This window comes from Mesoplodon bidens, assembly GCF_964165515.1.
Source record: "Mesoplodon bidens genome assembly, chromosome: 3".
Lineage (NCBI taxonomy): Eukaryota > Metazoa > Chordata > Mammalia > Artiodactyla > Ziphiidae > Mesoplodon > Mesoplodon bidens.
In genome coordinates, this window is record NC_138178.1 from 138541137 (window position 1) to 138554151 (window position 13015).

Genomic DNA, 13015 nt, shown 5'->3' on the forward strand with positions numbered 1-13015 from the left:
TGGATAAATGAGATGATTTCATGTTTTGGATTTGCTTCCAGATCTGGAAAAAGGTGGGTCAAGAAGGGAGAAAATGCACAGCTGAAACACGATTGGGCATTGATAGCGGCTTTTGCTGTGAGATCACTATGGGAGTCGTTATGTTATTCACTATGCTTTTGTATAAGTTTGAAGTTTTGCAAGATAAAAATTTTTTAAAATACATTAAAAATAGCTACTGAATAGCCTCTTAGATGCATTCTTGTTCAGGGAGCCAGCTCTCAACTCACTGTCCTTTATTTCTTTTGGAAGAGTAACTGATGCTAGTGATCTAAGCAGTAAGTCTCTTGTCATTATGTTTTATGACTCTCAGAATAGCTCATGGTGGAAACAAAATAAATACAATTTCTGAATTTCCTTTGTCTTCAACCACTTGAGAACCCTCTCTGAAACCACTGTGGGCATTTTAAGTAACCCTGATTACCCAGAAAGAACAATGTACCTTTCAGACCATCAGGGAAGATAAAATAACTCTTTCTACCCTTCTGTGCCTGCATAACAAAGGTATAGCTATTAGATACAAGTGCTCAATAAGCCAATGCATGATGAGCCCGTAACTGTGTATTCAGCAGTTTAGGATCTGAGCCTCTGCCCTGTATGAACTTGCAGTCTTCATTGTGTAGTCTTGTTAACTTTGGCTGCTGAGTTACATGTGGGCAGCCGAGGCTGAGGAACTCCAAAGCCAAAAACCGGACCTCTGCATATTTCATATTCAATTCAGGAGTCAGAGGGTGACTTTTTTGCTTTTTTGTTGTTGTTGTTTAAGTGAAGGTATCTATTTACCCTTAGAACGGAAGCTGACCGTGGCCATAAATGGTTCTGTAACCTTTGCATCTGCTTGAAAACCCTCTTCCGTCTGCGTGTAAACCAGGGGAAACGATTATGCCTGGGTCCTCTCTGCTTTATAGTTGCCCCTCCTAAAGCAGTTTCTTTTCTCCAGCTTCACTAAAGCAAAGAATTTGAACTTATATTTCAGGGCTCTTCTTCTCCCCTGGAATCTCTCTCTAAGGGGTAAAGCACATGGATTTTTATAGGTTTAATTACTTTGGAACAAAAGTCCCAGTGAAGTTTATGGAACTTACTTCCTTCCCCTAAAAATAAAACAGGCTCTGAACTGACCAGCACAACTCACTGTTATCCATCTGACATTCTTCTGTTTATCTCTTTGGTCAGCATCTTCTGCCAGGCCTGAGCTGAGGCTAGGGAGGAATAAGGCTCAGCCCCAGCCAAGGGAGGAGACAGGTGCATAGACAGAGTCTTCTGGAGTGCCGTGGAAGGTGTGCTGTCGTAGGGCTCTGAACTGGGTGCTCCACGGGCAGAGTTGACTAGCTGGGGACATCAGAACAGACCCCGCAGTGGAGGTTTGAGATATTTGGGCTGAGGGCAGAACTGATAGCCTGGGATTATGTTATGCTCTTAATCGAACCCCCTTAGGATCCCAATTTGAGAGTTTTGTCCTATTAGGTAGCATCTGGTGTGAAACGAGCAATGGCATTTCCCTCAGGGCTGGTCCAGTTCTGAGAACACCTAAAATGAGACTGCAAACTCAGGACTGAGGTATAAAACCTGCCTCTGTGTCCTGGGGCATCCTGTGACCAGGCTGAGCCTCATCCCCAGTGCTGCTCGGTTCTGTGTCCTGAGTATCGGGGCTGTGTTCCAAGAGTTCTGTGTGCAGAGGGCATTGTGACGGGCAGCTTAGAAAACTGATGACAAAGCACTTTCTCTCCCTGAACAATTCCTGCTACCTGTGACAGCTGCAGAGCAATAAACGATCAGACCTCTTTACCTGGGTCGCTAGTGACAAGCTCTCTTGAGCAATCTCAGGTCAGCTCTTTTAGACCATTGTGGGTTTCTGTTAGCACTTGTTTCTGCTACCCAAGGAGATCCTTTCTGAGCCCTTATCAGGCATAATGGCTTCAGGAGAATTCAGAAATGCAGTCACCCTGTTTGGCAATGTGAGAGAGTCAGAGCGCTCTGGGAGCAGGACCACACGAGCCTGGACCGCTGGGCTGGAACATGGTGCTGATAAAGCCAGTCCCCAGGCTTGGGTCCCCCACGGCCTTGGTCTCTCCTGCAGCCACAGACTAGAGGTGGTTGGCTGAGGTTAGAGATTATAATGTTTGCATCAGTCCCCAGAGGAGCCAGACAACCAGGCGCTAATAGGGCCTCGGGTCTGAAACCACTTCTAGAAGAACAACTGCGTGAGACCGTGCTCTTGGCAGTGGCCGTGACCAGTGTCATCCTCACCCTCAACCTGTGCTTTTGGGATTCCGCCTTCACGTTGGCTAAACAAATCTTGCTCATGCTGGGTGTGTGTGTCTAGGGGTCAGTGGAGTAGGATACAGTTTCCACAGCCCACAGCCCACTGAAAGCATTGCTTGTGGGGGAAGTGGGATTCTGCTCAGGGAAAGGGGCGGGAGCCTGATTGGAGGACAGAGGCCGGGTTTGGGTTAGAGGCAGAGGAGCCTCGCTTTCTGTGGTGGCTGCACAAGTACCCTGCACATCTTTGCCTGACACCCGGGAGATGCCTGGAGCGCGAGCACAGAGAGGAGGCTGGTCTGAGAAAGCTCTGCTGCTTTCACCTTGCTTATCGGGGATTCCTGGAAAACAGGACTTGGTTTTCATTCCTGGGTCTCTTCCAGTGACCACTGTCTGTAGGACCTGCATGGTCCAGCTGGATCAACTCACAGGGCCCAGTGTGGAAACCAGTCTCGCCAGTTCTGTCATCACCTGCTTCCTCTGAGCCACAGCGTGATTCCGGGCTGGACAGAGACCAGCCTTTCCCCTCGGGCCAAGCAGCCCAACAGACCTTTATTGTCAGAGCAGAGATGGGAGAACAAAGCTATGAGTGCCTCGACACCGCCCACTGGGGACGTGAAGCTCCAGAACAGCAGTCAGTGGCCCCCGCTGTGAAGATGCCCTGTGAGGGGCCACCAGCACTCCTAACAGCACAGCCCCAGGAGGCCGCGGCCACGGCAGCCTCCCACCTGGCCGGCGACTGCAAACCTCCAGGGCAGGGTAGGCAGCTAGCGTTGCCTTCTGGCTGGGCAGCCTCTCCTTACTGATAAGCCCGCGTGGCTGCCTCTGAGCACGTCATTCCTTCAAAAAGCAAAGCATAAAGGTGTCGCCTCATAGGCAAAGCTGCTTCTCTGGACCTCTCCCGAGACTGAGCTTAGAGGCTGGCAATGGCGTCGGTGTGTAGGACTGTTTCCCAGTTTGCCATCGGCCAGACCTCCATCTGTAATGATGCCCGGATATGCATGGCGAGGGGAGAGGTGGTGCCAGAAGCCTGTGTTGGGGAGGGGGTGTTCAGGGGGCACTGCCTTTCATTTGCAGACAGTTTTATTAGCATCCAACCCATGTTCCTGCCTCCACTGAGGCCTTTTACCAGACAGTTCTGCTGCTGGAAACACACTTCCCTTAAGTGGATTCTGCTCCTAGGGGTTGGGCGAGGGGCAGTAAGTGCCTTTTTGTCCTGTGCTCACCATAATATCTGAGGCTTCTGTGTATCTGGGGTACACCTAAACAAACCCTCTTCTTACCCTGTTTTGCTTTTCCCTGGTTATTAATGTCCCCACTGACCCACTGAATCTAAGACAGAAACCCAGGGGTCATCAATTTTGCTGCTTCTCCTCATCTCCCTCCAAATGGTCATCGAGCCTTGATACTAATTGTGTTTTCACCAAAGCACTGCTGACTGACCGCCTGGTTTTCATTCCATCTGTCACCGTCCTCATTCAGGTCATCTCTTCCCCGGACTGCTTCAGCTGCCTCTAGCTGATCTTTTCTCATCAGCTGGAAGTCTTAATTAGAGAGCTTCAGTGGGTCACTTTTGCCTAATATCTAAATATCAGAATTCCTTAGTGTGGCATTCAGGACACTTCACAGTTTGGACCTAACTTTGCCTTCTAGCCCTGGCATTTTGATGGCCCCCGTGCTCCCACGCGAGCCCCCTCTCCATCCTTACTACACCATGTGGGGTTCCTGCGCCCACCTGCACCTCACACCTCTGCGTCTGCTCCAGGCAATAGCCCTGTCCACCTGCCCACAGCGACCTTCTCACACCCCTTCCCTGTCTGGAAAACGCTGACTCATGTTTTAGGACCCAGCTCAATGTCTGTTGCTACTGTGGAAATGTCCCTCTGTCCTCCCACTAGAAGGAATGAATTGTTCCTTCCTGTGTTTCTCTCACAGCACTCGGTTCATACTTCCTTTGTACCACTTGTATTATACAACAGTTGGTTCTGTCTCCCGCCCCAACCCCCTTCTCATCCTCCTCTCCTCCCTCCCCCATGTGTGTGTGTGTGTGTGTGTGTGTGTGCGCATGTGTATGTATCTCTATACACACACATCTATATGTATATATATTTTTATTTATTTATTTATTTATTTATTTATTTATTTATTTTTTGCGGTACGCAGGCCTCTCACTGTTGTGGCCTCTCCCGTTGCGGAGCACAGGCTCCGGACGCGCAGGCTCAGCGGCCATGGCTCACAGGCCCAGCCGCTCCGCGGCATGTGGGATCTTCCCGGACCGGGGCACGAACCCGTGTCCCCTGCATCGGCAGGCGGACTGTCAACCACTGCGCCACCAGGGAAGCCCTATATGTATATATTTTGAACAAATATTTATTGAGTGCACTATGCTAGGCACAGTGGTGAACCAAACCCACCTGGTCCCTCCTCCATGGAGCTCACAGTCTAGCAAATATCTGTCTCCCCGTTATACTGTGAGTTCCTTAGGAAGAAGGATCGTCTGTACTCTTGATGCCTGTCACAGTCTGTGCCACACAGTGGCCACTTGCCCCGGAATGTTCACCGAGTGAAGTCCAGTGGGCAGAGATAAATGCCAGAGAGCGGGGGGCGGGTGGGTCGATGTCTCATGGGCTTAAGGTAAGTGGGAAGCCTGGAAGTCACCTTCTCAGTTTCTAATGGGCAGCCTGTGTTTTGATATGTGGTTATTGGCCCATTCAGATGGAACCATCGTCTAGGAGCCACGAGGCAAATGTCAAGAGCAGATCTAAATTTCTTCTCCAGATAACACAAAGACGTGTGTGCCCTTTGAAGGGTGTGTGCAGAAAGCTCTCCCGGCTGCGTGATCTCCCATCCCGTGACCCAGCTCAGCCAGGTGGATGGTGTGGGGCCTGGCTGCCTCACCACATGCTGCTTTTTGTTTCTTGCAGAGATCTGAAACTGGACAATGTACTTTTGGACCACGAGGGTCACTGTAAACTGGCAGACTTTGGAATGTGCAAGGAGGGGATCTGTAACGGGGTCACCACGGCCACCTTCTGCGGCACACCCGACTACATTGCTCCAGAGGTGAGTGTGCTCGCTGCTTGAGCAGCTTTGGCAATCCAGGCTCTCTAGCAGCCCCGTCAGAAAAGCCACACAGGCTGCATTTATGTGCTGCAGCTTGGTGGGCGGCATTGAAAGTTGACGCCTCCAGACTCCTTTGTGGCTCATTGGGTGAAGGATGGCTGAAAATGTCCTTGGTTCCTTCCAGTACAAATTTGAGTCCAAAAGTTTTGTCAACTTTGCAGTTGCTTTAGGGTTTAGCCCTGAATGAGGACAAAGTACGTTCCAGGTACAGCTATTTAATTTTTTTCTTTGCCTCTACTCAGTGCTTTGACCGCAGCCCCATTTAGCAGAAATAAAGACAAGCTCTTGAATCTTTCCCCTAGGAGTGAGTGAGCCCACAGATATAGTTCCAAAACCCTTTCTGGTTTGGATCTGCATATACTATTACTTTGGCCTAAGCAGGCCATAGATGTTTGATCACCTGGATGACAAGGCCTCTGAATTGACCCCAGGGAAAACAGACCACTCTCTAGAGATGGAATGAAACGTATGCCAACACAGGAAACTCCCTTGTTTTACTTCATCTCCTAATCCATCATTTTCGTTAGTCATTAATGATGCATTTGTTCATCAGATGCACAAAGTTCTTCTCACATTACCCCTATGCACAGATCCTCCAGGAGATGCTCTACGGGCCCGCAGTGGATTGGTGGGCAATGGGCGTCCTGCTCTACGAGATGCTCTGTGGCCACGCACCCTTTGAGGCAGAGAACGAAGATGACCTCTTTGAAGCCATACTGAATGATGAAGTGGTCTACCCTACATGGCTGCATGAAGATGCCACAGGGATCCTGAAATCTGTAAGTGTGGTGCTCTCAGCCAGCTTTTGAACTATTGCAAACCAGCTTGCTGAGTGTGCTTCTTGGGCTTTGGGTTTGTTTGTTTGTTTTTAATACCACCTACAAGTAAGCTACCAGCTCTAACTGAAATCTGTGTTTTAATCTGTAGAATCAAAGAAGCAGAGTTTTCTCAGGCTGTTTTTTTTCTCTTATGCAATAGTTATTTTGGAGCCGATGCATGAGCAGTTGATAGCATTGTTTGCCATATATCAAGTATTTCTAGCACTTGTGGCTTCAGTGTAGGTGAAGTGATGCGCCGGCTTCATCCAGTCAGGACACATAAGGCCATTGGGTCATGTGAACAGCACTCCCAGTTGTTTCGATATGGATTGTGTTTCTGTCGGCAGCACCGAAGGATGAAGGGGCCTTTCCCGGAGTGCTGGGAGAGAAGAAGAGAGGTTTTCCAAAGTTGTGCAAGATCTTATTTGCTTCCATGTTATCCTTGTGCAAGTCAGGTGCCAGGCCCAGGATTCAGGTGCAGTGTAGAATATCACATTGAAAAAGCCTTTCATTCATGCATTTAAGGCATTGTGCTGGAAGCCTTATTTTCAGGTGTGGAAGAAAGTGGATTTGATGCTGTATGTTGAAAATAAGAAAGTAACATGTAATGAGAGAATAACATATAATTTGGGTCAGTCCTGTATTAGAAAACCATGTATTATTTCCCACTAAATGCATAGGAGGAATAAAGATGAATATTCTTCAAATAGGGAAAAATCAGAACAATCCATTCTCTCCTGGATAGTGTCTAAGGGATAAGAATTACTTTGCTCAAATCATATCCTTTCCAGTGATTTGAGATAAAAAAAACTAAATTTGGGAAATATTAGCCATGCTGGTGAAAGACTTGTCTCTCTTTAGAAATTGCCAGTCATAGGGACTCCCCTGGTGGTCCAGTGGTTAAGACTTCACCTTCCAATGCAGGGGGTGTGTGTTTGATCCCTCGTCAGGGAGCTAAGATCCCACATGCCTCATGGCCAAAAACCCAAAGCATAAAACAAAAGCAACATTGTAACAAATTCAGTAAAGTCTTATTGAATGGTTTAAAAATGGTCCACATCAAAAAATAAAAAATCTTAAAAAAAAAAAAAAGAAATCTCCAGTCATATAATTAGTGTCATTTTAAGGACATTTTGTATACAGATCACTGTGTCCTGGGGCTGATGACATGATTGTCCCTGAGAATTCTCTACGGTGGTCTTTAGAGACCACATCATCGTTTTGAGTTGAACGTTAACCCACATCTGCGTCTCTCAATTTTTTTATTTCCAATTTTTAGGAGTCCTCAACCTCTTTCTGGCATTTAGAATCCTCTTAAGAGAATTCTTCCTGACTAAATCTGGGACCTAGATCTCACCCCTTTTAACTCAATCTCTGTAAAACCTAGAACAGGCACTAAGCAATGTTCAGATCATATGGAACTCTTAAGATGGTTTCTCCTTAGCCAGATAAATCCAATTACTTTTTTTTTTTTTACTTTTATTGGAGTATAGTTGATTTAAAATGTTGTGTTAGTTTCAGGTGTACAGCAAAGTAATTCAGTTATCTATACACATGTATTCATTCTTTTTCAGATTCTTTTCCCATATAGGTTATTACAGGGTACTGAGTAGAGTTCCCTGTGCTATCCAGTAGGTTCTTGTTGTTTATCTATTTTATATGTAGTAGTGTGTGTATGTTAATCCCAAGCTCCTAATTTATCCCTCCCCCAATTACTTTAAACTATACCTTTGATGTATATAGAAATATTTTTGGTAACCAGGATATATGTTATCCAGGAATATCCTCCCTCCACAATCTTTGTTCTGGGAGAAAACAGAGCCTCTGGTGCCTAAAGAGAATCTACTCTTCAGTGTGGACTGAGTTGTTCCCTCTACTTCCTTCTGGGAAGCTGTGAACCTCTTCACTTCCCTTTATTTGGGCCCCTTTCTAACGCTAGCAGCTCAGCGGGTCACGGTAGCGGGTCATGGTGTGTCACTGGCCGAGCACTGATTTTCCTAAGTGGCTCTCTGTGTTCTGCCGGGAGTCTCCCCCTAGGAAGGAGCTTGGGTTTCACCCCGTGGCGGTCTTATCTCCCAGCTCTGTTACATTCTGGCTGAGTGACCTTGACGAGCTAACTTAACACCTCTCTGAATCTCCGTGTCCTTGCTCATAAATCTTATAAAATTGAGATAATAAAATCCATGTCATAGGGTTACTGTCCAGATTCAGTGAATTCATACATGTACACCGCACAGGAACACAGTAAGCATTCTTTTGCTTCCTCCTTCAAGGAGTGTACCTTTAAAGTGATTTTCTGGAAAACACTGGAAAAGGTGTCAGAGAAAATTACTAAAAAACAGTCCCCGAGAGGATTTCTGAGACAGTTTTGTACATTACAGCCTCCAGACCTAAAAATAAAAAGCTTCAGTGCTGTAGCTGAGGAAATTCAGCTGTTCTCGGCAGAGGACTGAGACATTTAAACAGAAGTGTGATCAAAGAAAAGAAAGAAAACACTGAAGAGCGCTCAAGACTTGGGGCGAAGCACCCAGGAGGGAAGCGTCAGGGCGCGGCGGTGAGGAACCTGCCTCCAGAGCAGTGCTGTCCGAGGGCAGATGTTGGCTCTTTCACCTGCTGGTTGTGGGACCTCGGGAAGGTGGCGCAATTTTGCCACTCCTCCGTTTCCACATCTGTACCCTCAGGGTCTGAGATACTGCATGGAGGATAGCTGGAGCAGTGCTGAGCACAGAGTAGGTGCTCAGGAAGCAGCCACCACTGTCGTCAGTGAGAGCTGGCTGCATTTTTATTATTATTTTATTTTTAAATTTATTTATTTATTGGCTGCATTGAGTCTTCGTTGCTGCGTGCGGGCTTTCTCTAGTTGCGGCGAGCGGGGACTAGTCTTAGTTGCAGTGCATGGGCTTCTCATTGCGGTGGCTTCTCTTGTGGAGCACGGGCTCTAGGCATGTGGGCTCCGTAGTTGAGGCTCACCGGCTCTAGAGCGCAGGCTCGGTAGTTGTGGCGCATGGGCTTAGTTGCTCCGTGGCATGTGGGATCTTCCTGGACCAGGGCTCGAGCCCGTGTCCCCTCCATTGGCAGGCGGACTCTTAACCGCTGTGCCACCAGGGAAGCCCTGGGTGTATTTTTAGATCCTTTGCCCTTTTCTCTGAAAAATTATGACTCTATTTATTGTATTAGGAAACCATTTAAACTGCTTTCTGGCTGTAATTGCAACTTGATTCAATTAGACCAATACAGTTTTTTTTAATTGCTAGAAGAAACCTAAGAGATTGTCCATTAAAATTCCTTCATCTAATAGATGAGGAAACTGAGGTCCAGAGAAATTGTGACTCACCAAAGGCCATTCAGCACATTACTTAAAACAAACAAATAGATTAGAACCCTTGAGCAACTCCCATGGGAATGTAAAATTATGCAGGCACTGCGGAAAGTAATATAGCAGGCAGTTCCTCAGAAAATTAAACATAGAAGTACCGTAGGACCTAGCAATTCTATTTCTGGTTGTATATCCCAAAGAATTGAAAGCAGGGGCTCGAACATACTTGTACATCAATGTTCATGGCATTACTCACAATATCTAAAAGGTGGAAGCAACCCAAGTGTCCATCAATAGACGAATGGATAAGCAAAATGTGTTAGTCAGCCTTACAAAGGAAGGAAATTCTGATGCACGTTATAACCCGGATTAACCTTGAATGAATTATGCTTAATGAAATAAGCCAAATACAAAGGGACAAATGTATGATTCCACTAACAGGAGGTACCTAGAATAGTCATTCATAGAGACAAAGCAAAATGGTGGTTGCCGAGGGCTGGCGGCGTGGGTGGGTGGAGAGCTAGGGTTTAAGGGATGTAGAATTTCAGTTTGGGAAGATGAAAGAAGTTCTGTAGGTGGATGGTGGTGATGGTTGTACAACAGTGTGAATAGACTTAATCCCACTGAACTGTACACTTAAAAGTGGTTAAGAAGGTAAATATTTTGTTCTGTATATTACACCACAGTAAGGAAAAAACCCTGGGATCAGAATCCAGCTTTTCCTGACTCCCAGTCCAGGGTTCTAAGCTAGCTACACCTGGCCTTTCCCCATTTTTCTTCTACGTCTCATTAATAAGTGTCCTTGGGGCTTCCCTGGTGGCGCAGTGGTTGAGAGTCCGCCTGCCGATGCAGGGGACACGGGTTCGTGCCCCGTTCTGGGAGGATCCCACATGCTGCGGAGCGGCTGGGCCTGTGAGCCATGGCCGCTGAGCCTGTGCTCCGCAACGGGAGAGGCCACAACAGTGAGAAGCCCGCGTACCGCAAAAAAAAAAAAAAAAAAAAAATAAGTGTCCTGTACCCTTAGGGCCCCACATTTTAGCACCCAGATTACTCCCTGATGTGATTCTTTCCACTTGTCCTAGAAGCATCAGCCACTGGAGGAAGCTACCAGGGTCCTGTGTACTTAATACCCACAGAGCAAGAATCTGCCACCTATTTAACTTCCCATAAAGTAAGATATAACATTTATGATAACAATGTTAGTGTTATTTAAAGATTGTGCATTTGAATCTTTCTCTTCTGACCTGAGATGAGCCTGTGACCGTAGAAGGAGAAACTGATACATTAGGGAATTAGGATCCCTGTCTAGTTCCATCTGGCAAATATTTGTCAGATGCCTTCCCTTGGCTTGGCCTGCGCTAAGTGCCGGGAAGCAAAGATGAAAAGACACATCCTCTTCTGTTGCTCACAGCCTAGTAGGAATGAGGACACGTAAATGGATACTTAGCTGGCTGCCGAGGAGGAATGATCAAAACTCTCTCTGGGGTCAAGGGCAGGGAAGTGACATAAGGACAAGGCAGAGGAAGTGGCATGTAGGCTGGGTGCTGAGGAACAAATAAGGGTTCAGTAGGGTTGACAAGGGGGAGAAGGGTATTCTAGACAGAGGGAGTAACTTGTGCAAAGCCTCGGAGGGGAGAGGCGGCCTGCGTGTTCAAACAACTGCAGTCACCACTTCCGCCGTTGGTGTGTTAGGTGCAGGGTAGGGGCTGGGAAAGATGAGTTTAGGAAATGGGACCTCTGAGGGGTTGGGAAGACATTCAGAAAGTGGTCTGTTCCTTGCAGTTGGCCACATAGGTCTGGAGCTCAGGAGAGAGGTCGGAGATGACCACTGTAGCATGGTAGGGAGAACACGGGAGAAGGCATGGACTGGGGGAGAGGGTGAAGAGTCAAAGGAGGACAAGGCCTGGGGACACCAGTATTGAAAGGGTGACAGTGGAAGAAGATTCAGTGAGGAGGTCAGGAAGGAATGACTTCAGGTTGTGTAAACATCTCAATCTGCAGCTCATCTGCTAGTTTTACTTGTGGTGAAATAGGCCAGTGGTTTTACAGTGTGATTTCCCCAGAAACTGATGCTTACAATAGCTTTTGAGTAGTTCTAGCCAGATTCAGGAGCCAAATGGTCCTCGGCCAGAAAACCGAGAGCTTGGGGAAGTATCTGTTAGGAGGTAGGTAAGTTGAAATGTTTTTAAGGACCCTGAACAAGCATTCATTTTGTTGTGTAATTCCAGATCAAGGTAAGGTACACTGCTTTCTTGAAAAATATAGACTTCAGGCCTTTTGCAAGGATTTTGTGACCACCTGTGATTCTGGGAGCTTGGTGACTTCAAGAGTTCCTAATGTTATGAACCTAGAGGGTATCATGCTTAGGGAAATAAGTTAGAGAAAGACAGATATTGTATGATATCACTTATATGTGGAATCTAAAAAATAAAACAAACTAGTGAATATAACAAAAGAGAAACAGACTCAGATACAGAGAACAGACTAGTGGTTACCAGTGGGGAGAGGGAAGGGGGCAAGACAGGGGTAGAGGATTAAGAGGTATAAACTACTATGTATAAAATAAGCAAGCTATAAGAATAGATTATACAACACAGGGAATATAGCCAATATTTTATAATAACTATAAATGGAGTATAATCTATTAAAATTTTGGATCACTATGTTGTATACCTGAAACTGATATAACATTGTAAATCAAGAATATTTCAATTAAAAAAAAAAGTTCCTAATGTTGACTCCACTGGGTAGTGTCTTACATAGTCCCCAAAACTGTTAGGAAGTCGTGCATGCTGTTTTGGATTGTAATCATTTGTCATGGAGCTTGGTGACTATTAGAAACATAAACACAGAATTTCAGAGATGGAGGATCTTTAAAAACACTTTGTCTAACTCCCTGGTTGGTAGGTGAAGCTGAGGCTGAGAGGTGAACCAGCCTCACACAGTAGAATGGAAGGAGCCCACACTGGTCTGAGGATCACAAGACCTCATTCTACTCCTGCCACTGCTTTCCAGTCTTTACCTCTGTAACGCAATGATGATAACACCTACAGTACGCACTTCAAATGAGGTAGCACCCATGAAAGCATTTTCAAAGTGGTATGCACAATACAGGAGTAAGTTATTAGTATTGTTAAGTTATGAGTAGTAAGTTTACACCACGCTGAGAGGTGTCATTATCTTCATCCTCCCTTTGAACAATCCACCAACATCATCAAGATTATTAAGCACTGAATTGTACATGAGGCTGTGTTAGCTTTTTATTTTGGAGAGAGCTGTATTTCTGTTTTTCCCAGGAGCCTTTTTTTTCCAATTAAGCATTTTTTTTCTTATACCTTTTTAAAATTGTAGTTGATTTACAATGTTATGTTCGTTTCAGGTGTACGGCAAAGTGATTCAGTTATATATATATTATATATATATATATTCTTTTTCAGATTCTTTTCCATTATTACAAGAT

The 13015-nt window shown here is 46.0% G+C and overlaps 1 protein-coding gene across 1 annotated transcript in view; it reads left to right on the top strand.

Annotated features, from left to right (window-relative positions):
- PRKCH (protein kinase C eta) overlaps window positions 1-13015 on the top strand; it is a 225723-nt gene that overhangs the window by 198161 nt on the left and 14547 nt on the right. The window contains exons 11-12 of the mRNA XM_081228102.1: window positions 5223-5361; window positions 6012-6200. Coding sequence (XP_081084228.1) covers window positions 5223-5361; window positions 6012-6200 — 328 coding nt within the window. The remainder of the gene's footprint in view (window positions 1-5222; window positions 5362-6011; window positions 6201-13015) is intronic.